Source organism: Microtus pennsylvanicus, chromosome 3 (assembly GCF_037038515.1).
Source record: "Microtus pennsylvanicus isolate mMicPen1 chromosome 3, mMicPen1.hap1, whole genome shotgun sequence".
NCBI classification, from domain to species: Eukaryota; Metazoa; Chordata; class Mammalia; order Rodentia; family Cricetidae; genus Microtus; species Microtus pennsylvanicus.
In genome coordinates, this window is record NC_134581.1 from 4,395,451 (window position 1) to 4,419,958 (window position 24,508).

At 52.7% G+C, this 24,508-nt stretch overlaps 2 protein-coding genes across 3 annotated transcripts in view; one reads left to right on the forward strand and one right to left on the reverse strand.

Moving 5' to 3' along the window:
- Ttc21a (tetratricopeptide repeat domain 21A) overlaps nucleotides 1–13,161 on the reverse strand; it is a 34,144-nt gene extending 20,983 nt beyond the window's left edge. The window contains exons 1-9 of the mRNA XM_075964163.1: nucleotides 13,035–13,161; nucleotides 11,402–11,531; nucleotides 10,210–10,320; nucleotides 9,423–9,589; nucleotides 7,153–7,275; nucleotides 5,964–6,121; nucleotides 3,518–3,602; nucleotides 1,927–2,025; nucleotides 394–586 (exon numbers count right to left, since the gene is read on the reverse strand). Coding sequence (XP_075820278.1) covers nucleotides 394–586; nucleotides 1,927–2,025; nucleotides 3,518–3,602; nucleotides 5,964–6,121; nucleotides 7,153–7,275; nucleotides 9,423–9,589; nucleotides 10,210–10,320; nucleotides 11,402–11,531; nucleotides 13,035–13,061 — 1,093 coding nt within the window. The 5' untranslated portion in view covers nucleotides 13,062–13,161. The remainder of the gene's footprint in view (nucleotides 1–393; nucleotides 587–1,926; nucleotides 2,026–3,517; nucleotides 3,603–5,963; nucleotides 6,122–7,152; nucleotides 7,276–9,422; nucleotides 9,590–10,209; nucleotides 10,321–11,401; nucleotides 11,532–13,034) is intronic.
- Nucleotides 13,073–24,507, forward strand: Gorasp1 (golgi reassembly stacking protein 1). 2 transcript variants are annotated; one of them, XM_075964166.1, is made up of 9 exons: nucleotides 13,073–13,314; nucleotides 18,145–18,225; nucleotides 18,615–18,818; nucleotides 21,060–21,146; nucleotides 21,277–21,407; nucleotides 21,631–21,844; nucleotides 22,397–22,547; nucleotides 22,900–23,052; nucleotides 23,217–24,507. In XM_075964166.1, exons 1-9 carry the CDS (start codon nucleotides 13,255–13,257, stop codon nucleotides 23,432–23,434), a joined length of 1,299 nt encoding a protein of 432 aa, XP_075820281.1. In that variant the 5' UTR covers nucleotides 13,073–13,254; the 3' UTR covers nucleotides 23,435–24,507. The 2 variants fall into 2 exon arrangements, with proteins under 2 accessions (XP_075820281.1, XP_075820282.1); XM_075964167.1 differs by lacking the exon at nucleotides 13,073–13,314 and adding an exon at nucleotides 13,365–13,485.
- Nucleotide 24,508: the final 1 nt, after the last annotated feature.

A 24,508-nucleotide genomic window follows, 5' to 3' on the forward strand; every position in this document is an offset into this window, starting at 1 on the left:
ACCTGCTGGGATGACAGGTGCACACCTACACACCCAGCTGATTGTGCCCTTTACTTAAGGGACAAAACAGAGTATTCCACAGGGGCTGGAGAGATGACTCAGGGTTAAGAGCACTGACTACTTTTCCAGAGGACCCAGATTCAATTCCCAGCACGAACATGGCAGCTCACAACTGTCTATAATTCCAGTTCTAGGAGACCCAACACCCATGGAAAAACGCCAAACTTCCTATCTTTGCTGATGTAGGATGTGGGTGCTCCAGCCACAACATGGATAAGTCCTAGGCTTCCATCTAAATCGGTGGCTTCACTGGAAGATCCCCATAGGACGGTACCCCCTAAACTCACACACAGTCTGGAGAGCAGGACACCACCCTGCCCAGCCCGTGGAGACCTGCCAAGGCAGCCAGCCGGTTCTCCTCTAGCTTCATGGCCTCCTTGTACCACAAGCATGCTTCCTTCACTTGCTGCTGTAGGATGAAGAGATAGCCCAACTCTGTGGCCACAAGGGCACAGGAAGGTGTGCTCATGAAGATGCGCTCCAGGAAGCCGCTCACAAGTTGCTGGACCGCCTGGTGCCTCCCGCACTGCCAAGAGTGGACAGATGGGAACAGAGAGTCAGTCCAGCTGCCTGGGTGAAGATAACGCCAGAAGTGGGGGCATTACAGCAGAGCTGGGAAGGACTCAGCGAGTCCAAGAGATCCCTGGGATTGGTGTGTAGCTAGCTATCCATCTCCTGAGGAACCTGCCTCCAGTCATAGTGTCCTCCAAACACATCTTGGCTGGCCACAGTAATGACTTTGTTTTTCTTTGAGAGAGGGTTTCTCTGTGTCCTGGCTATTCTGGAACTCTCTCTGTAGACAAGGCTGGCTTCGAACTCACAGAGACCCATCTGCCTCTGCTTCCCGAGTGCTGGGATTAAAGGTGTGTGCCACCACCACTTGGTAGTAACTGATCTTAGTAGTTACCAACAGGTTGCTTTGTGTTTGTGACAGGGTCTCATGTAGCTCAGGATGGCCTTTAACTTGCTATGTAGCTGAGGCTGGCCTTGAACTCCTGATCCTCTGCCTCAACCTTTTGAGTGCTGGGATCATAGGCATCACCACTCCCAACTTATTACCAGAAGGTGGGGTTTGGTTTTGTGGGTTTTATTGTACTGCATTGGTTTGTATTATATTATATTATATTTATTTATAAATAGATTATTTATTTACATTTTATATGGATTGGTGTTTTGTTTGCATGTATGTCTGTATGAGGGTGTCAGATGCCCAAGAACTGGAGTTGCAGACAGTTGTGAGCTGCCATATGGGTGCTGGGAATTGAACCCGGGTCCTTTGGAAGAGCAGCCAGTGCTCTTAACCACTGAGACATCTCTCCAGCCCCTGTTTTTATTTTTTTATCTAAAGCTTGTTGAAAAGCTATTTGAGTTTGGTGATGGGAAGTGGTTGTGATGAACCATGTCCCACGCCACATAGGGACACAGCTGAGAAACTTAGACACATACATGGAGGGGGACAGTCACCCAACAGCGCTTAGCAACCCCGTTCTGGAGTGAATGTTCTTACAAAAGACAAGGTCTTTGGCAACTTTGTTTGGACCTTCGATGCCAGAGGCCCAGGTGGACTGTCCGTTAGGTCACTCCTATGAGAAGAATATGGATCCTGGAACAGGGCTGGCTTCCTCTGTTCTGCATGGCAGAGGCAGTGGTACCTTCCCCCACGGCTGAGCTATCACTCTAGAAACCCTTCAGACCCCATCTTTCTGGTCACTGTAGCACCTCTGTGGGGCATCTTGGTGGAGGACATGTGGTCATATCATGTCTCTGTTATCAGGGGAAGGGGAAGGGGTGGGTGCTCAGAGCACAGAGAGAAGCCAAGGTCCTCTCATGGGGGGCATGGTCAGAAACCGGATGCTGCCCACTTACCAGTCTACTGACCACAAGAATCTTCTTAAGGTGGAGGCTGGGATTCTGGGGTTCTCCAGTCTCTAGTGCCTTGATGAGATTTTTAACATGATCGGTAGCCTGCAGGGACAAAACAGAAAACGTGGGGGGTTGGGGACATACCTTGGGTGGTTGAGTGCTTATCTAGCATGCATGAAACCCTGAGGTACACAGCATATAACCAGGCATGGTGGTTCATGCCTGTAATACCAGCACTCAGGAGGTAGAGGTAGCAGGGGGTGGGAGAGAGGACATCCTTACTACACAGGACGTTCCAGACCCTGTCTATAAATGGAACAAAGCAAAACTGAACCCCAAAACACAAAACCAGAGTTGCGCGGAACTTTTTTCAGTCTTGGCTGCACATTAGATGGGCGATTGGGTCCACTCCTCACTTAGCTTTGATGCCACCCTCTGGGATTCGGCTTTGCCTGTCCCAGATGACCAAGACAACAAAACTATTTCAAAGCCCCACAAGTGGAGCCTGAAGGGACATCATTCCGTCCAGGGGTGACCCCGGCCCTTGCCCTGAGGGTGAGAGGAAGCTGCCCTGACAGCCCCACCAAGGCAGAGGCCATCGCTCTAAGTGACCACACGGTTGCCCTAAGTCCCTGCCTGTAACCTGCAGCCTGCAGCAGTCAAGTCCTCAGCTCTGTTCTGAAATGTGGGTAACAGGGCACCCCTGTTGTTCCACTGGACCTTCTACAGTGCTGTAAGTGGGTGTTGCTGTCCCGACTCCCCAGCACAGCAGAGGAAGGGGTTAAGAAATCTGGGAGGGGCACCCAGCCACCCAGGAGCTTCCATTGTGCATTTGACTCTCCTGCCCACACCAGGGGCTCAGAGGAAAAGCCTGACATCATGAGTTCTAGCCCTGGGACCCACATGGTGGAGGAGAAGGTTGGACACCCTGCAGGTTATCCTCTGACCGCTACTCATTTGCCCTCCTGCCCTCTGCCCCCCGCCCTGCCGGCCCCCAACACAGATCCAGAAAGCAAGAGAGAGGGAGAAAAATGGGGAAGAAGCCCAGATGGGGCTGCTCTCCTCAGTGAGACAGGATTAGAAGTACGCAGCCAGGGTAGCCAGGGAGCTTGCCCGGGAGGTCCCAGAACTTGAGGTGGGGGTATAGATGGGGCACGAGATGCTGACCCTGTTGCTATCAGGCCTGATGAAGGCCTGTCCAGGGTTTTCCGCTGGTACGAACTGTCCCTCTATGTCACCCCAACCCAGAGACCCACCATCTCCGAGCTCTGCCCATGGAAGGAACCAGAACTTCCTTCCTCCTACGGTGACCCCCTTAGTTTCTGCTTTGCCGGCCTCATCAAAGGATGGTGTATTTCTGGTTATTCCAAAGGCAAAGCCAGAGTTGGGGTGGAGCTGGGGCTACAGTGGGTTCCTCTTTGTATCCGGTCTGTCCGGTGCTCCCTTCTCACTCAGTGCCTCTCCTCCCTCCATCTCTTTCTGTCTGTGGGGGTGGGGTGGGGTCTTGGCCTGACCTCGTATCTGATCATCCTGCCTCAGCACTGAGTATGAAAACCCGTCCCTGGCTCAGCTTCTGAGCCGTGGGGTGACTCACCGTGGCCGTGTTTCCTTCCCTCGCAAGCTCGTGCACAGTTAGAATTTGCCAGGCATCAATATTGCTTTCGTCTTTTTCAAGGATTCTGGAATCGGACAAGAAGGACACGGACTGACAGTGTTCACAGCTCAGCGAGGATGGGATATTGGAAACATCTGATTGTCTTTTAAGAGCCATTCCTTTTCATTTTAGTTTTATTATTTTGTAATTATATGTATGTGTGTATGCCTGTTTGATTCCCTGAAGCTGGAGCTACAGTTGTTATTGTAACTCAGGCTGGCTTCAAAATCCTTCTGTTTCCCACCCTCAGAGAGCTGGATTACAGGTGTATGCCACCACACTTAGCTCAGGGTTACTCAAATTAACAACAAAATTGCAATATGATTGGGGTAGCCCACACTGAAAGAGGTCTAGCCAGGGCTAATGATTCCGAAAGCATGGAGACCCCAAGGCAGGAGCTCTTGCTGTTTTTCCATTTGGAAGCCAAAGCCACAAAGCAAAGCAATACAACTTTTAGGTGGCTCAGGGGATAAAGGCAGTTGCCACACAAAAGAGGTTCTCTCCCTAATCCCCAGGACCCACAAAAAGGATGGAAGGAGAAAGTCAACTCCACATTGCTGTCCTCTGACCTCCACACTTGCCATGGTACATGTGAGATTGCACACACACACACAAACACACACACACGAGAGAGAGAGAGAGAGAGAGAGAGAGAGAGAGAGAGAGAGAGAGAGAGAGAGAGATTACTACAAGAGCAGTCAGTGTTCTTAAACTATGAGCCATTTCTCCAGCCCATCATTAAACTATGGTTTAAAAATTGAAATTGAAGGGTTGGAGAGATGGCTCAGTGGATTAGGCACTGATTGCGTTTACAGAGGACTTAAGTTTGATTCCCAGCACCCCCACAGTGACCCATAACCATCTCTAACTCTAGCTCCAGGGGATCTGATGCGCTCTTTAGACCTCAGGCACCAGGCATGCAAGCAGTACACAGACATACATGCAGACAAACACCTGCATGCATAAGATAATAAAGAAAAACCGTGGTGGCGCCTGCCTGCTGGTCCTCATGGTAGCTGCTCCCACGCGTCACCATGCCTCATTTTGGTGGCTCAGTCTGCACAAGGCCCACAGCTGTCCCCCTTCCTTGCCCCTATACCAGGGTTTCTTTTGGGTCCACGGAGACTTCTTATCAGCTATGAATGCTTGGCTTTATCTTAGCTCTTATTTTATCCTGTTTCTCTTTATCTACGTTTTGTCTTTTTACCTTTCTTTCTCCCTTCCTTTGTTCCTTCCTTCCTTTCTTTATGTATATCTTATATATATCTTACATTTCCTGCTGTCTCCATGTCTGGCTGGTGGCCCCGGGCATGTCCCTCTCTTTCTCCCTCGTTCTTTTCTCCTTCTCTCATTCCTAAATTTCTCTTCCTACTTATCCTCTCTGCCTGCAAGCTCCACCTATCCCTCTCCTGCCTAGTCATTGACTGTTTAGTTTTCTATTACACCAACCGGGTGCCTTAGGCAGGCAAGGCGAAACAGTGACACATCTTTACATAATTAAACAAATGCAGCATAAACAAAAGTAACACATCTTTACACAGTAAAGTAATATTCTGTGGCATAAACAAATATAACACATCTCTGTCTAGTTAAAATAATAATCCACAACACACTCCTCCAGTCAGGACCCAGGAAGACGCAATGAGTCAATGTTAGTTGCTGCCCTCACCCCTCTGCCCCTGAAGCCGACCCTGTCACCATTCACAGCTCCGCTGTCTCCTCTTTGCTCCCTCCAGTGTAAGAGGAGCCACTTTGGAGGCAGAGCCAGGAGGACATTGAGTTCAAGTACAGTCTGGCCTTCATGTGATACCTTGTCTCAAAAGCATTAAACCTAAATCTAGAGAGAAGGCTCAGTAGGTACGGCATTAGCACAAGCCTGAGGACTTGAGTTTGACCCCCGGACCCATACAGTGGGAGGGGAGACCCAACTCCGGGAACTTGTCCTCTGACCTCTGACCTCTGCACACATTCACGATGTTGGTGATAATTAACAAGCAAAGCAAAATTTTAAAAAAGAAAAAGAAAACCAAGCCAGGTGTAACTCCAGCAGGAGGATTGCCATAGGCTTGAGGCCAGCCTGTGCTATGTGGTGAGTTTCAGAACAACCTAGACTACAAACCAAACGTGAAAAACAGGCCAGTCGTGGTGGCTTAAGCCTATAATCATGGCTACTTGGGAGGCTGAGGCAGGAGGATCTGCCTAGGCCACAGAATGAGTTCAAGGCCAGTCTGGGCAACTTAGTGAGACCCTGTCTCAAAATAAAATTTTGAGAGGGTTGAGGCTATAGCTCTGTGGTAGAGTGCTTCTGTAGCTAGAAGAAGGCCCTGGGTTCCATCCCCGGCACCCCAGAATACCTAAAAGGCAGGAGGCCTGGCTCTTCCCTCACCTGTGTCCAGTTTCGACTGTCTGGTCCCAATCTTGTCGAGCCAGGAACAGCCTCATCTTCAGGACTAAAGCCGGCAGGAAGTTCCCTGAGGCCATAGTGACCTGGTTCACCACCTCCAGGGCCCCGGAGAAGTTCTGCTGTATCAGGTAGTATGTTGCCTGTGGGAGCCCGAGAGAAGAGCCCCCACCAGTGATGCAGGGGCAGGTTCAACCTCAGGGGATGGGGGGCAGGATGAGCAGCCCAGATCCTTCTGACCTGCCTAGAGCCCAAAGATCCAGAGTTTAACTGTAGGGGCCCAGCTGTCAGGTAGCCAGCTGGGAAGATGTTCATTCTGTGTGACTGGGGACTCAGTGTTGGTCACCGTTCCCCTGGGGTGTCCCGCCAGGAGCTCTGAGGGCCAGAGCAGGACTTCCAGAGAAGAGAGGCTTGAGGGCTGGGATGGCTCAGTTGGCAGAGTGCTTGCCTAGCACGGGTGAGTCCCTGGGTTCTATCCAGGCTTGGTGGTGTCTCCCAGTCCCTCCTGTCCCTCTGTGATCTAATGATGATGTAGTCATTTTGTAAGGACAGACAGACAGACACATAGAAAGATAGTAAGACATCAGTTTTCTTCTCTCAAAGACGGAGCCAATGAGGGTCACAAAGGAAAATAAAAAAAAATCATTCAAATTAAGATCAGGAAATGTAAAACGGGCAGAGTGCATGCCTCCCTTTTCTTGTGGCTGCTACGTCACTAACAAGTGTGGGAGATGGGGTAGGAATGGAAGGGGTGAAAGTCGGAGGTGGAAGAGGCCAAGAGGAAGCGGCCTGACCTGTCCCAGGCAGACCCAGGAAGGTACTGCCAGGCTAGGAACTCAGGGCTAGCCTTAGCTACACAGTGAGTACAAGGCCAGCCTTGGGTACACGAGGATCTATCTCAAGACACCAAACAGGGACTAGAGATGTAGCCCAGTGGCAGAGGGCTTGCCTGGTGCGTGCAAAGCCCTGGGCCCAATTCCTTAGCATCCAAAACAACACAAAACAGAATGAGGACTGCCACACAAAGCAAGGACGAGTGGGCTCTGGACTGGCGTGACCGTGGGCTGGCTGCTGGCCCTTTCTGGGCCTGCATCTCGGATCTGGCCTGAGTTCACCTGGCAGCTCTCTGGCTCCAGTGAGCCAGCCAGAGACTCCCCCACTTCCCTCTGCCCACCTTGCCCATCAGCCCCAGCACATCTTTGGTGTCCTGAGTTCCTTGTTCCAGGTACTTGATGGATTTCTTCACGATGTGGGGCTTATTGGAGGTGAGGTCCACCCAGCCTTTGAGCACATAGCCCTGGGGAGAACAAGCGGGAAAGGTAAAAGTCCTGGGTCCTTCACAGCCTCTACCCAAGCTAGCTCCTTCCCGCCCTCTACCATCTCCACATTGCGGGTGGGCATCACCTCGTGCAGATCCCAGGGGGCTACCTCCTCTGCCGGGTGGTCACTCCTGCCTGCATTGCCTGTGACATCCTGCCGCCTCTCACCTTCCAAATCAGTCCGCATCCATCTCCTAAGGACTCACGGTTTAGTCTGGCAGCTCCCCCCTCCCCAGGGACCTCTCCTTCCTACATCCCCATTGCTCTCCACACCCCATAGCTCTCTGTCACTCCTCACTCAGGCCCCTTTCCCGTATCTGCAGGGACTGGTCACCACAGTCAGGTCATCAGCCCTGGGGCTAGGGCAGGGGCTGCTCTTGGTCCTCCAACCAGCACACAGCTTCTTCCAGTCACAGGGAGGGCTAAGCCTGGGAAGCGGCATTGGAGGAGAGGGGCACTTGGGAAAAGCCCGGCCTTGAGCACTCCTTGATAGTCCAGGGCAATGCTTCTCTTTTCTCTCCTAGAGCTGCGCACAGTGCATCTGTTCCAGACATGTCAGTTCTCACCCCTCCCCACAGACAAAGGCTTACACTCGTGAACATTGCTACGAGGTTTCCGAGAATGTACAGCCTGAAAGGCTTCCAGTCTAAGCATCAGCACCAACATGAGGTACTGACCACTCAGGTCCATCAAGACACTGCAGAGAGGGCAGAGCCCAGGGTGTCTGACAGCTCACTTGGGTTTTCAAAAGAACCAGGGAACCTGGACTTTCCCTTCTTGCTTCTTTCCTTTTGAGATAGAGTCTTGCCCTATAGCCCAGACTGGCTTCTTGCTTGCCTCTCAGGTGCTACGGGGACAGGCATGTGCTACCATCATGCCATGCCTGATTGCCTATTTAAATTTTATGATTACTTTAAAGTGTTTTATTACATTCATGTATGTATATATGTATGTATATATTAGTATGTGTGTGTATGCGTGTGTTCACACATGTGCCACCATACGGGTTCCAGAGATCAAACTCAGGTCATCAGGCTTGGTGGTAAATGCCTTAACCTACTGAGCCACCTTGCTGGCCAAATCGTCTGATTTTCTACATGTCAGCGACTAATTCAGGATATTAAACGGTGGCAGAGGGTGCTCGAGAGATGGCTTAGTAGTTAAATACATTGGCCTGCTCTTCTAGAGGACCCTGGTATGAGTCCCAGGACCCACATGGTAGCTCACAACCATCTGTAACTCTAGTCCCAGGCACCTAGCATGGTGCATGGACATGACAGTGGTCAAAATATCCATACACATAAAAAAATAAGTTCAAAACAAAAAATAAAAAAATGTTGTATTGGGATGGGTACATTCGGCATGGTGCCTGCCTTGGTTTCATTCATTGGATGAGTGCACCTCCAGCGCTCTGGAGGTGGAGGCAGGGGAGCAGAAGTTCAAGGCTATCCCTGGTACAGTGTGAACTACATACAACCTTGTCGAGCTGCAGGGTCAGGCTTTGAGTACAACAGCCGGTGCCACCATCACCAGAAACAGCTGTAAGTGCTTCTCTCAAGAGCAAGGCTGTTGTGTTTGCTCACAGAAGGGGTTGGGAGCCTCATGTAGACCAGCTTGCACCTCACTGCTGGGTGCATGTCATTTTGCCCTAATTGCCGGTGGCCTTGTGGTCATGGGAGGTGCTAAGGTACATATTGGGGGGGGTCCTTTCAAGAGAGACTCTGTCTATGCGGTTATGGGGGATTGGTCATTCAGGCTGTGGTGAGGTTGTTTTGATTTGTGTGGCTGCTTTGGGGTCAAGCCCAATAGACTCACTGTTCTACCAAGTTGGACTTCAGAGGATTTGGTACTTTGGTCTGTCCTTGATGGGTGAGAGTGTGCTTGTTTGTGTCTCTCAGGAAAAGTTTATGCACAGACCCTGTCTCAAAAAAAAAAAAAAGATAGGCCATAGGAAAGCAGTCTAAAAACAGGACGCTGCGCACGAATGTGACGTGGCTTTAGACAAGGTACAGGTGTGAGGTTCAGTGCCCGGATGTGGCCCTGGTCCCAGGGCTCTCAGGGAGTAACCCTGACGATGTGTCTGGATACTGCTTTGCTTGGCTGTGGCCCTGAGATGCTCTCGTACCTCTTTGGAGCCATTGCAGACCTTCAGCATGTGGTCAACATATTCCCTGGCCTTGTCGTGGTGGCCTATGAGCCAGAGGAAGAGGCTGGCGTAGTACAGGGCAGTGCCGCTGGCCGTCTTGCGGATTTCCTTCAAGCTACTCTCCAACTCCTGAACTGCTTCTCGGTCTACATCCAGAAGAGAAAGAGGCCGAGTGGAGACCAAGGCGTTCTCATCTGCACCAGCGGTGACTGCCCCACGGGAGTGTGTACGTGTGGGCTCAGCTTACTGTCTGGAAGGCACCCCTCCCCACCCCACATTCATTGGTGTGCTGAGCAGACCAACTGAGCCCGAATCCCTAACTGAGGTCCATGCCCTATCCTGAGCAAGAGATGGGAGTCTACATTGGCACTTCTCTCTGACCTAGAGACTTGAGATTAAAGGCACAATTATTTAGAATGGCTGGCTTTCTTTCTTTTCTTTTCTTCTCCTCTCTCTCTCTCTCTCTCTCTCTCTCTCTCTCTCTCTCTCTCTCTCTCTCTCTCAAGAATCTTGGTGAAGAATGAAGGCTGCTTTCTAATGCTTCGTCTGGAGGGATGACCTCTCCTGTCATGCTTTCTGCTTGCTCCCTTTCAGGTGGTTTCAGGCATCAGGTCTTCTCTGAGGCCTGTGGGGTAAGCATGAGGGATGGTCTGTTTTGGCTGCCTAACAGCAGATCCAAGTGGCCCGGTATATGCCCCTCCTTCAGTAGCCCTCCAAGGGCTTTGTCTGTGCAGTGGCTTTTCCCCTAGGGGCCTGGTCCACTCACCAATGGTGTCGCAGCACTTGTGAGCATAAAGCAGAGCGATGACAGAGCACAGGGACATATCTGGGTGGCTTTGGATGCTCTCCAGCTCACTGATGGCATCATGGATATGGTCTGTAGAAAGAGCATTATACACTGTTCTGCTCTGGGGTCCCAGACAGAAAACAGAGGACCCTCTTAGGTAAGTGCTACCTGCGTTCACACACACAATCTAGGGACAGACTGATTTGAAAGGTCCCCAAGAACCCACACTTCTGGAGGGTGAAACTCTCTGAAGGCCATTGGCTTTGTGGTCCAGGTTGTCAAGGGGAGGTCTGTGTGTGTGTCTGTGATTGGAGGTCAGAGGATGACCTTAGGTGGCTTGGGTTTTGTTTGTTTGTTTTGTTTTGGTACAGCGTTTCTCTGTGTAGCCCCTGGCTGTCCTGCAACTCACTCTGTAGACCAGGCTGGTCTCAAACTCACAGAGATCCGCCTGCCTCTGCCTCCCGAGTGCTTAGGATTAAAGGTGTGCACCATCAACGGTCGGTCTAGTAAGTGCTCCTTACTGGTGAGCCATCGTCTCTAACCCCCACTTTGTATTTTGTCTTTGAGAAAGGTCCTCATGTATGTCAGGTGGCATGGGACTTGACCTGTAGCCTAAGATAATATTGAACTTCCTAGTGCTAGAACAAGCGCACATCACTACGCCTGGACCACCGGCTAAGAGCCTTGGAACCCAGAGGTGTGCCGTAGAATGAACCTGGGAACCCTAGGGGACTGGAGTCAGTTCTGAAGAGGGACAGGGCATTCTCAGTTCCGTTTATCCTGAATGTCCCCAACATCGGCCACAGGCTGCTCAGACAGGTCTCAGCATCTGGGCTCTGTTTAAGTCCCGCCCTCTCACGTCTATGCCCCGCTTTCCTGTGCTCAAGCCTCCCACTTCTTTCCTGAAGTTCCAGCTCTCAGCTTCTGAGCCCAAGGAGAATTCAAGTCATGTAGCCCCCTCTCTAACAACTCATTCTGCAGATAGGGAAACTGAGGCTCATGGCAGGTACAGTGAGCCAAGATCTCAAAATCCAAACTGAATACGGACTTCACGGGTTGGTTATCGGCAGGACTCTGTGGGCAGCGTGAGGCTGTTTCCATGGGAACTAGGCATCGGGATGCTGCCAGAGGATAAGGGCGAGGATGGTACCGGGGTCAGTGCAAGGCTTACCTTCCCCGAGAACTCCATAAGCTTTGAAGAACTGCAGTACAGGGTCATTGCTGTACCTCTCTAAGCCCACACTCGCAGTCTGCTGCACATGGTGGAAGTACTTTTCCTGGCTGTAGTAAATGATCGAAGCCTATGAGGAAGACATGGTTGGAATAGCATTGGTCCCCCGTCTCTGTTCTGACCCAGGCAGGCCGCACCCTTCTTCAGTTCTACACTCAGGAAGGGAAAGGCAACAACCAGGCCTTGCCCTTCTCCTTCTGCAGCCCCGGGAGTCGCTCCAGGTAGTTTTTGTAGGACAGAGTTTATAGGTGATTGGGCAGTGGCAACAGATTCTGGCTAAGATGCAATGTAAACAAACTCAGGCTTGTTAAGGGTAAGGGGAGGAGTATGGAGCAATAATTGAAACGAATGTAGGAATAGCTGCAGGGACAAGCTAGGGACCGTTGTCATGGGCTCTATGTCCATCCTCGTCGTAGTCAAAGAAGCTGAAGGCCAGGGAGATACAGCTCCACAGAGATCACACTGAGATTTCAAAGTCAAGTCTCACTTCCTCTAAGGTTTGTGGGTGTTGAATTGAGGATAGATGTGGTTGGGTCGCAAAAGCCTCACAGGCCATTTGAAAGAGCCTAGACATCAGCTCAGGGCACCAAACAGGAAGCAGTTGGGAGGTTTAAGCAGGGGAGTAGTGCTCTCAGATTTTTATGATTGTTTTGACACAGTCTCCCTTTGACAAACTGGCACCAAACTCAGCTACTTAACCGTGGATGACCTTGAACTCCTGACCCTCCTTCCTCACCTCTCAAGTGCTGGATTTTCAAGCACGTACCACCAGACCTGTTTTGTATGGTGGTAGGAATAAAACCCAGGGCTTGTTGCATCCTCTAGAAACTGAGGCTCCAGGCACCTCAAATGTATATTCTAAAGAAATGAGTCAACGTAGGGAAACCAGGTTAGGGGTGTCTAGGGGAGACACGGCGGCTCTGGCTTAGGAAATAAAATCAAATAGGGAACCTTGGAGACATCTGGCTTGTTGGGTTAGGACTAGGGTTGAGAGGTGGACACAGAAGAGAGTAACAGCTCATAGCATCTACTGAAACGGGGCGGGGACACGGGAGAGGCTTGGGAAGGAGGCTAAGAGGAGGATATGACAGGATAATGGATATGGGTTTAGTTTGGGGAGCACAGGGACAGGGTCAGGTCAGGGTGCTAATTTGAGGCTGGGGGTACAGAGGACACAGGAATCAATACATTGGCTAGGGAGTTGGGGAAGATAGGACGACTCATTGATGCTGTCAGAGGAGTGGACAGAGGGGTAGGGACGGTTAGGGGTGGAAGTGTCCAAGAGTAGAGATGGCCTGAGGGTAGCAGGGCGTGTAGTCAGGCAGAGGTGGGCCAAGAGCAGATGATGAGGGAGCAGAGAGGTGACCCCGGAGTAGAAATGGCCAGAGAGGAGAGAGGTGACCCCGGAGCAGAAATGGCTAGAGAGCGGAGAGGTGGCCCCGGAGCAGAAATGGTCAGAGAGCGGAGAGGTGGCCCTGGAGCAGAAATGGCCAGAGGTCAGAGGGACAGGTCAGGGCAAAGCTGTCTTGGCAGCAGAAGACGCCCGGGCACAGGCGGCCCAGCGCTCACGCACCATGAGGGAGGAGTCATCGCTGCTCATTGCTGCAGCCCGGCTCAGCTGATGCCTGGCTGAGCAGGATTCCCAGCTCTGGCTGCCCAACTCGCGACCCGGCTCGCAGCCGGAAGTCCGAGGCGCGCGCGTCCTTGGTAACCTGTTGCTAAGAACTGTGACATCCGGGAGGGCGTGGCCTGCCCCACGTGACCAAGCCACGCAGCGGAGGGCGAGGGCGGCCATGGGGCTAGGGGCGAGCACGGAGCAGCCGGCGGGCGGCGAGGGCTTCCACCTGCACGGGGTAAGCCGCTGAGTCGGGGTGGCATCTGGAAGGGTTGCACAGCTCCGGGGCCCGCGGTGACCTCCCTGCCAGCTTGAGTAAGCTCAGTGTACCCGAGACCCGAGGCCCCTTCTGGGAGACGCAGTGCAAGGGGCTGGAGGAGCGCGAGGGCTTCAGGAAGACTGCAGGAGGGTGAGGTGGCCAGAATGACTGGAGTCAGGGTGGGCAATGGGACCCCAGAGTGAAACACCCCGAGACTTGGGGGAGGCCTTACGTGTCACTTTCAGGGAGGTACGAGCGAACAGGCTTATGGGAAGTAGAGACAAAGTGGTTTATAACCTGGTTGGTAAAAGAGGTGGGGAAATATGGTGTTGGGGATAGGAAGGGCTTTGAACCCAGCTCCCACACTCCTCTTCCTTGAAAAGTGGGTAGATGCAGAGCTGTGTGCAGGCAGGCATGTTTATCCGGCTGTTGGTCAACCTGCCTGCCTGCCTGCCTTCTGACAGGGTCAGTATTGTAGCTCAAGCTGGTCTCCAACTGTCAGTAGCCTTCCTTTCTCGGCCTCTTTTACATTTTATTTATTTATTTTTATTTTTTTTATTTGCGATGGTTTCACTATGTAGCCCTGACTGGCTTGGAACTTGCTATGTAGACCAGGCTGGCCTGGATAGGACCTACAGAGATCCACCAGCCTCTGCCTCCTGAGCCACCGTGCTTCTCTGGTCTACGTCAAAGGAAGGCTGGCGTCAGGGCTAAGAAGTGGTTCCTAGCAGGAAAGCCGCGGTGGCTTCGCAGACCGAAGGAGACAAGATTTGTGATTGGGGATTGGCAGACATTGGAATGCATCCAACCAGGGGTGTTTTAAAGCATATTCACACAAAGGGTACGGGTGGTGAGGTTGTGGGTGCCAGGGAAGGCAATGGGGGGGTTTGTGGAAGGGGGACAGGTTGATTACGTCAGAGGATGAGAACCGTTCACAGAGGTGTATTGTGTGTGTGTGCATGTGTGTGTGCATGCGTGCACACACACACACAAGTGAGAGTGCCTGTACAAGTTGGAGTTACAGGCATTTGGGAGCTGCCCCCCTTGTATGCTGGGAACTGAACCTTTAACTCTTTAACTGCTGACCTGTCTCTCCAGTCCCTTTGTTTGTGTAACCAAGGATGGCCTTGAACTCCTGGTCCCCCTGCCTCAACCTGAGCACCTGTACACCTAACTATAGACGTGTTTTTGAACATATGCTCTGTGGCAGGCAGAACTTCAGGCACTAGAGGAAACACGGCAGACAGAGCATGTCTATTGGAAGCCAAACTCTAGAGGAGGAAGGTGGGGTGCGGGGCTCACCGCTATCATACTGCTGTTTAGAGGTAAAGGCAGGAGGACTTAACGTGTGCGGACAGTCTGTGTTATACATGGAGACTCTTATCTCGGAAACACACACGGTAGGCTGAAGAGATGACTCAGAGTTAAGAACCCTTGCCTTCTGGACAACCCAGGTTCAGTTCCTGGCATTGTGTGTTTGCACAAGCAAAAGTAACTACACTGGGTTGTTCACATCTTCTGTAGCTCCAGCTCTAGGGTATCCAGAGTCCTCTTCTGGCTTCCATAGGCATCCACATACACCTGGCATCTGCACACACGGGTGTACAGGCATGTGCTTGTGCACACGTGCGCACACAGATCTTAAACATACAGATAAACATGTGTTACATGGTAACTGCTAGCAAGAAAAATAGCTTAGGTTAGGGATGAAGAGTGGTACCCGAACGGGAAAGATGTCTGCTCAACGTTTGAAAGTAAAGAGTAGAGGGGAGAATAGCAGGGGGCAGGTGGCGAGAAATCACACCGACACTGGCTGGCATGCAGCGTGGTGTGGTCAGGGGAGTGTGGAGGATGAGGCCAGGCGTCCTAGGCCTTCCATGTTGTCCTGAAGACTTGGAGAGCCTTTGGTTTTGCAGTGTGGGGGAATCCAGCCTAGGCCTCTTGGATGCTGGGGATGTCCTCATCTAAGTCCCCAACTTTTGAGCTCCTGGATACTGGGGATGCCGCTGAGCTAAGCCCCCAGGTCCTGAGCTCCTGGATGCTGGGGTTCCAACCTCGGACTCCTGGCTGCCCAGGATGCCGCCCAGTGCCTTCCCCAGGTCCGGAGACTTGGTTCTGTATTTGGAGATATTGGTTACTGTTTTAGATTTTATTTTCATTTTATGTGTAAGAATGTGTGTATGTGCCCTGGAACTGGAGTTGTGGATGGTTGTGAACCACCTTGTGGGTGCTGGGAACTGAACCCAGGTCTTCTACAAGAGCAACAAGTACTCTTGACCACTGAGCCATCTTTCCAGCTTCTCTCAGAAGATTTTAAGTGGGGGATGACTTTACCTACACACACACACACACACACACACATTTTAAAGGGCTTTTTTTCACTTGTATTTGTGGGTGTATGTATGCATGTGTGACGTTTCATGTATATGTGGAGGTTGGTGGAATTGGTTCTCTCTGTCCACCATATGGGTGCCAGATTTGGTATCAAGTGTCTTCACCTGCTGAGTCACCTCGCTCCGTATGTATGTATGTATGTATGTATATGTATATATATGGATACTTATATGTATACAAAATATATAAAATTTTATATATATATATTGGAGACAAGTTTCTCTGTATAACACCCCTGGCTGTCCTAGAACTTGCTCTGTTGACCAGGCTGACCTTGAACTCACAGAGATCTACCTGCTTCTCCCAAGTGCTGGGATTAAAGGTGTGCGCCACACCATCCAGCTGCCATTTATTTATATTTTTAAGAGCTGAAGAACGGGGAGGTAACGCGTCTGAATTTTGTCATTCCCGATCTTCCCAGGCACGCTGGTGATGCCCTTGCCCTCAGCACTCAGGCAGTGCGCAGTGGTGGACGATTCACACACACAGAAAATGCTGCTGTCACTAGGTTGTGTTTTCTAGGCTTAGATGGCCAGGTTACATCTCATCTATAAACTGGAGCAGTGAAACGGCCTACAGACCGCTTTAAAGCATAGGAGACGTTAGCATCTGGGATACTTGGCACCCAGCTCCTGTCGAGAGTCTTTCCCAGTTCATTCCTTAGGGTTGGGAGGTAAGGTGTGGGGTTAGGAAAGGCTGAGGGTGGGGTGGGGGCAGGGGCGCACTGGGAGGTGTCAGAGCAGGGTGGAAAGGCAGCGGGTTTTGCAGGCACAGGTTAAGTTGGGCAACAGCCTAGATCATTTCAGCGGTTGGAGCTCTAGTGGGCAGTGTAGACAGTGTGGAGGACAGATCCACAGGCCTGAGTAGGTGGAGATCGTAGATGTGCAGGGACACCAGGGCTTCTGAACCCCTTTACTATGGTGGGTTGCTCACATCAGGCGAAGGACAGTGACACTTGCCTCTTAGGAGCAAAGTGGCCTTACCCAAGGGAGTTGGGGTGGTTTGGAAGTGGCCCTGCTTTGGGGGGACGCCCCACCCTCTCATATATTCTAGTCCTGTGGTCTTCCAAAGCCTCTAAAGCAGTGGTTCACAACCTGCAGGTCGTGACCCTTGCATGGGTTGAACGACCCTTTTACAGGGGTCTCCTGAGAACATCAGAAAACAGATACATTCTGATTCATGACAGTAGTGAAATTACGGTTCTGTGTAGCAGTGGAAACAATGCTATGGCTGGGGTCAGCACAACATGAGGAACTGTGTTAAAGGGTCATGGCATTAGGAAGGCTGAGAACCGCTGGTCTAAGAGGGGCAGAGGGCAGATCTCAGAAGTAGGGCCCCCAGAGGGATGGAGCAGGACTTGAAGTCCCTAAACAGGCCAGGGGCAGCTTGCCCTTGGGGATGGGCCAGCAACCGACATGGGCTTACTCCCATTGGCAGCTGTGGCAGCTCAAGGAGGTGGCACTCAGGGACTCAGCTGGTGCTGCCATTAGGAGGGGGGGGGTTGCCATGCCAGGGCGCAACTGGCCTTGAACTGGAAGCACCTCAGATACTGTGTTCTTATCCGGCTCCCGGAAAGTTCTCCTTCATCCTGGGGAATCCAGTGAAGCACCAAGGATCTGAGGTCACACAAGTCCTGTGCCTTGTCACCTGACCTGTCACCTTGAGGCCTGGCTGATGCCTGGCCCAAGGAGTGACCAAGTGTTCCTAGCAACAGGCTGGAGCCAATGGCTTTGGTGCATCTTTAGGATTCAGGACCTGGGGACAAAGGCTGCATTGAGCAAGGCACTGTGAGGGTGCTTGTTGTGTGTCCGGGGACAGCTTGAGATAGGGAGCTGGCTGTACTGGCTGATCTTTAGTGAGCTGGTAGTGGAGATGGGCAGGGAGCACCCAAAGGGGTGGGGAACTCCTAAAGCTGAACTCATGTAGAAGCCGATCCTGTCCTGTCCGGTCTGAGCCTGGGATCTGCTTTCCTTCCTTCCCCATCAGGCTGCCGTCCTTGGCTGCTGGACAGGGGCGAGGCTGGCCACTCAGGGACCAGCAGGGCCTGACAGCATTTCTCCTGCATGTCTGGGCTCTCCTGGCCAAACCCCCTGACCTCCTGGCCAGCTGCAGCCAAGATTTTGGGTGGGAGGCCGTATTCCCGGGTGTCCCTTACTCCCAGGGCAGTGGGAGTCTTTTCTGGAATCATCTGTATGTCACAATCAGGAGAGGTCATTTCCCTCAGAGGAATCTTGTGTCTGAGGAGGTAGTGAGCGGGAGCTGAGGGGAACCTTGGCAATGGCCAGAGAAGTTATGCATGCCTGAGTTCTTTTCGTGTGGGTTTTGGAAGTGCTCCTCTTTCTGAGTCCTGGAGCAGGGCTTCTGGAATCTGTGTGAGTCGGGGCGGGGCCATGACTTGCTTCTGCCCTGTGACAGGTACAGGAGAACTCGCCGGCCCAGCAGGCAGGCCTGGAACCCTACTTCGACTTCATCATCACCATTGGGCACTCGAGGCTGGTGAGGGTCCCCGCTTCTCCCTATCCCCACGGGATGCCCAGCCTGCTTCGTCGTGGGTGGTCAAGGGCCAGAGGGACTTCTGGAGGTAGCCACCAGCCCTAAGAAGGCGGCCTTTCAAGGCATACAAGGCCTTTGGACATGGGCCTACGAGGCCTTTTGCTTGCTTTGTTGTGCTTCCTGGCAGGCTTAGGGAATGAGGCTTGGTAGGACTTGGGGTGCCTGGAGCTGGGTAGTGACAGTCATGGCCACAGTGGCTGCAGGCCCAATCCTAGCCCATGCAGCTGGACCCAGTATTGTTCGAGCATGCCCTCACACAGGCCCTCCACGTCCTGACCTGTGTGGAGGGGTGGGCAGCCTCAGACTGAGCCAGCCCCTCCTGGCCCATGCAGAACAAGGAGAATGACACACTGAAGGCCCTGCTGAAGGCCAATGTGGAGAAGCCGGTGAAGCTGGAGGTCTTCAACATGAAGACCATGAAGGTGCGCGAGGTGGAGGTGGTGCCCAGCAACATGTGGGGTGGCCAGGGCCTGCTGGGAGCCAGCGTGCGCTTCTGCAGCTTCCGCAGGGCCAGCGAGCACGTGTGGCATGTGCTGGTGAGTACCGGCAGGGCGTGGGACTGGGCAGGGCAGGGGCATGCAGGGGCCGGCTGGTCAGGGCCGGTGGGTGGGGCAGGGAGCAGAGGGCAGAGCAAAGGCCTGGGATATGGCTTTGCCCCAGTGTCCCTGTCCCCAGAGGACAGATGAACATTGCTTCTGTTAGCTGTGTGACCTTGGGCATTCCGGTTCCATTTTGTTGTTTTGGGACAGGGTCTCACTTTGTAGCCCTCACTGGCCTGGAATGTATCGACCGGGATGGCCACAAACTGCACAGACCCATCAATCAGCCTTTCTCGCCCGAGTGCCAGATTAAGTGTGCGCCGCCACCACACCTCGCACCTTTGGGCATTCTTAACTCTGTACCTTAGTTTTTTTCTTTTAAATTTTGTTTTATTATTTTGTGTATATGGGCGTTTTGTCTGAATGTATTATCTGTCGTCTATGCGCCACGTGTGTGCAGTGCCCCTGGAAGTCAGGAGAGGACCTTTGGTCCCCTGGGGTTGGAATTACCAATGGTTGCGAGCTGCCGTGTGGGTCCTGGGGATCAAACTTGGGTCCCCTGCCAGAGCAGCCAGTGCCCTTAATCTCTGAGCTGTCTGTGCAGCCCCATGCCATGGTTTCTTTTGAAGGGTGGGGCAGAATGAGCTGCCGGAAGCCGTCCACAGTATTGATGGTTGCTCCAGGTGGATAGGGACAGACTACATGGTAGTTTCTGTGACCTGTTGCTGTATAGCAGCCACGTGAACCAACCTCAGTAACAGCCGCCCCAGATGTTAGCGTTCGGTGACAGACACACACGCACACCTGGCACCTGTGTGCTTCAGTGGCACCCGAGTTCTCCGATGCTCAGTCTCCCGGGTTGGCAGAGGGAGTGCCCTGATGGAAGGTTTGCTGGTTGGGGTTCTAGCTGCCTCCCACGATTTCTCTGGGGCATCTTTGCAGTCTGACTGCAAAGACAGCTGTGTAAGAAATGGGCCGGTAAAGTAGCCACCCGAGCACTCCTTAGGAGCAGTGGGGCCTCTTCTGGCTTGGGTGACGTGTTCAGGGGTGCCCGGCTTTTCGTGTGGGTTTTGGAAGCGCACCTCTTTCTTTTGTGGTGTTAGAGCGTGCTTTTGTTATCTACGAAGCTCACGCTACCAAACCACAGCCTGGTTACAAAACAGCTCATAATTAGTGCTTTTTTTTTAAAAATCAATCAATCTATCTATCTATCTATCTATCTATCTATCTATCTATCTATCTATCTATCTATCTATCTATCTATCTATCTATCTATCTATCTATCTATCTATCTAGTATATAACATTGTCTGTGTGTATGCCTGCAGGCCAGAAGAGGGCACCAGACCCCCATTATAGATGGTTATGAGCCACCATGTGATTCCTGGGAATTGAACTCAGGACCTTTGGAAGAGCAGGCAATGCTCTTAACCTCTGAGACATCTCTCCAGTCCCCTAGTGCTTTGTTTTTATTCACAAATAGTTACATTTATTTTGTGTGGGTACAAGTGGGCACATGTGTGCCCTGGTACATGTGGAGGTCAGGACAACACTCCTTCCACCACGTAGGCTCCTGGGGGCGGAGCTCAGGTCCAGTTTGACATTCTCTGCACTAAGCTGGCTCGCTAGCCAATCCTATATATATATATGGATATATATGGATGTATATGCACATGGATACGTACATGCTCATTTGTGAGTGCACGTGGAGGCAGAAAGACAATCTTGGGTTCATCCCTGGGAATCTTGTTCACCTCCTTTGAGGCAGTGTCTCTCGCATTGGCCTGAGCTCAGGGCGCCAGGCTTTGTGGCACATACTGTACCGGCTGTGACAGCCCGGTGTCACACCGGCACCTTTTCTCTCACGCAGTACCTTTTGAGATGGGTTCCTCCCTTCAAACCCCGGAGCTCACGCTTACACTCCACCCACAAACCAGCTCCCTCGCCCCTGGCTTTCTTCTGTGGTTCTGTGGCTGGCTCGGTCGCGTTTTCCCAGGCAGTGGCCTGTGACTGGTGTGGCAGTGGAGCCGCAGGTCAGATTTGGACTGCAAGCAGGTGCTGCCCTCTGCTGGCTAGACTGTAAACCTGGGGGAGGCAGAGAAGTGGGCCCTGTAAGAAGGAAGTCTCTCTTGAGGCTGTGCTTGGCAACAGAGGACAAGGGTCTTTCTTCCTAGAGAGACAGCCCCCTGCCTCTTCTCTCGGCTCAGCTGTGAGTCTTAGTTTTTCTTTCTTACCTCAGGATGTGGAGCCCTCTTCACCTGCTGCCCTGGCTGGCCTGTGTCCCTACACAGACTATGTGGTTGGCTCTGACCAGATTCTGCAGGAGGTAAGGAACCTGTGCCGTCTGTTTCCAGGCCCCCTGAAGGGTCGTGGACAGATGTGTTGTGCATAGGTGTCTCATTTGAGGCTTCCAGGCCAGCGCTGGGAGCAGCCCTCAGACACTGTGTTTCTCCTAGTCTGAAGACTTCTTTTCACTCATTGAGTCCCATGAGGGGAAGTCCCTGAAGCTGATGGTGTATAATTCTGAGTCCGACTCCTGCCGGGAGGTGACTGTGACTCCCAATGCAGCCTGGGGTGGAGAGGGCAGGTACTTCCTGGGGTCACAGGGCTACAGGGCTAGATGGGTGGGCTGGCCCAGTGGGCTTGGGCTTCTTGCATCCCTTGGAGGAGACGGAACTGTACCCCAGAGTCCTGAGGTTCATCCCTGCCCAGGAGTGTCCTTGCTCAGTCATGGTTGTGGGTGGGGGTGGTATAGGTAGGGAGGGCTGTGTTGTGGACAACCCTGATTGAATGTCTCTGGCCTTCCATAGTCTGGGGTGTGGTATCGGTTATGGGTATCTACACCGAATCCCAACACAGCCCTCCTGCCACTACAAGAAGCCAGGCGGGACCTCCCCGTCTGGTACTCCAGCAGCTAACACTCCACAACCTAGTGACGTGCCTCTTGGTGCGCCACCACCGTGGCCCATCCTTCAAGATTCTTCCAGCCCAGAGTTGGGTTCCAGGCACAGTGACTATACGGAGGTATGTGGGGAGACCTGTCATGGTAGGGATGGGAGGAATTTCTGGGCAAGCCTCCTCATGGGCCTGTGAGCTTCTTGTGCCTGAAGGAGGCCCATCTGCCCCCGTATGCAGTAGAAGCAGAGAGGCTCTGCTTGGGTTCAGGGAAACACTTCTGACTCAGTTGCCCTGGGAGTAGAGACAAGGCACTGGTGGTCATTTTGTGAGTGGGAAATTGAGACCCTGAAATGGACAGAACCTTGTGCTGCAGTGAGGGAGGGACGGCCCGGCCAGTGGAGGACACGTTAGGGTGCATGGTCCCCATGTGTAGCTGGATTCAAGTGAGGCTCAGGGAGTATTCCCAGGTATTTGTGGATACCCCCCAGAGTGTCAGAAACCTTTCTTAGTGTGTCTGTTGCAGGGAGGATCTGGCCTGACCCCACCACTCATAGAAACCAAGGGTGATACTATTTATAGTGCCGGGGTGGGCCGCAGTCAGGCTGGACACCTGTTTCTATATTGAATCTTTATTGGTACTGTCTTGACTCCCACTTTCTTCCTTCCTGGCATCTCTAGGCCCTGACACAGGTCCCTAGTGGCTTTACGGAAGGGCAGCTCCTTGGTCCTGAGAGTCCTAGCCATGGTGCTGCTGACTTTGGGGGATGCCCACGTTCCATGGAGAGCCCTCTTCAGGCTCCACCTCCAGTGCAGCGGGTCATGGACCCAGGTATGGGACAGGCTCCAGGGGAGACTGAGGCAGCTGGAGCCCTGGTGCTGAAGTGGGCTGCAGGCTCAGGGTTACACTCGTGTAGCAGTGCCCCGGCTTTCCTCAGAACCTGCTAACCTGAGTCGTCAAGGGTAGACGGATAGAAGCAGAGAAGGGTCTGGGCCCATTTCCATGGTCTACCCCATGATGTTCAACTCTTTTTTGTCCCTCAGAGACAGCCTTCATAGGGTTTGGTGGAGGGTATTGGTAGGGCCAAAGGCAAGTTAGGAACATGGCAGGGGGAGACAGGCTCCCAGATTTCCAATAGTTGGGGTTTTATGTGAGCAGAGAACTGAGCTGCTCTCTTCCCCAGGCTTCCTGGATGTGTCAGGGATGTCTCTCCTGGACAGCAGCAATTCCAGTGTGTGCCCCAGCCTGTCATCCTCCATAGTGCTGACCTCCACAGCTCTCTCAGCCTCGGGACCAGAGGACATGGGTTCCAGTAGCAGTTCGCACGAGCGGGGTGGTGAGTGACCTTCAGTGACGCCCCGAGAAACCCTGGTTTTGGGGAGGGCTGCCCTGAGATTCGAAGGTGGGTTAGCGGTTCACATGCTGTCTAACCTCCACCACAGCCTGAGTGCAGGGGAGTGACCACTGAGCTTGGGCCTCCTTGGCCCTACTCTGTTTCAGGGGAAGCCACGTGGTCAGGTTCCGAGTTTGAGATCTCCTTCCCGGACAGTCCCGGTGCCCAGACCCAGGACCACCTGCCCCAGCTGACTCTCCCTGACGGACTCATCTCTGCATCCTCACCGGATGGGCTGTCTGCAGAGCTGCTGGAGGCACAGACTGAGGAGCCAGCAGACACAGAGACCGAGGGGGTCACCCCAGAACCGCAGCCTGGGCTGTGAGAAGGGTCTGTGACCTTTGGTGTTGCTTAGCTTGTCTGTGTAGCTCCCAGAGGCATGGGTTTTGCCGCGGTCTCCTAGGGTGCCACCTTTACCCCAGTACATGGTCCTTGACTGAAGGGGCAGGGAAGCTGGGAGCAACAGCATTGAAGCCTCATGGGTAAGGAGAGGCAGCAGGGCCCAATCTTGGATGAGTGTGAAGACGAGGGACAAGAGAGGCTATGTCTTCCAGCAGCCCCCCCTGTACTGAGGTGGGGTTCCAAGTCCCAGGGTCCTCCCTTCCCATTCTAATCTTTATGCTGGAGGAGAGAGGTGTATACTTGGTCACTTTCTTCTCAAGTTGGAAAAGGCCCTTCTCAGGGATCTACCTGTGCTAGTGACACCTTCCCCTCACCACAGGAGGGCACACACTCTAGCTGTGGTGTCCCGTGACCCCTCCTACCAGGTCCCACATACAGACAACTGCCTGAATGCAGAAGGTATTCAGTCAGGTCTGATGGCTCCTCATCGAAACCCCTCTACCTCTTTGCTAGAGACCAGGTGAGAGTGGGTACAGTCCTTCTGTCTGTCCTTAGTATGAGGGAAGCTGTCCCGAAAACTCTAGGTGCCTTGAGTTTAGAGGCCAAGGCTAGGGGAGGTTGTGGGCTCTGCTGGCTTTCTACAGGTGGTTCCAGGCATGTCCTCTGCAGCCGCAGTCTCCTGCCCATCTGTGTCCACAGACCGCTGTAACTCTTATGTGCAGGGCACTCACTGTGCTCAGAAGCACCAGCCCAGGTCCCAGATGGGCACTAGGAATACATTTATAGCCAGGTCTATGCGGGAGGCATCCCAGGGCCTCTTGGTGAGTGCCAGGAATGTGGGCACACAACAGGGCCTCCACCACGGGGCTGCTCTGGGGCCAGCTCACTTTAGCTCTGTAGCTAGGCACTCTGACCCCTGGTTGCCCTAACTGGAAGGTTCTGTTCCCCGAGAGACCCCCATGAGCAGGTTAAGGTGGATGCTAAGGGTGTTTTCTCTCTCCGTAGTCTGCTGTGCAGGAAAACGACAAGTGGAAAATAAACGTGTAAGACACCGAAG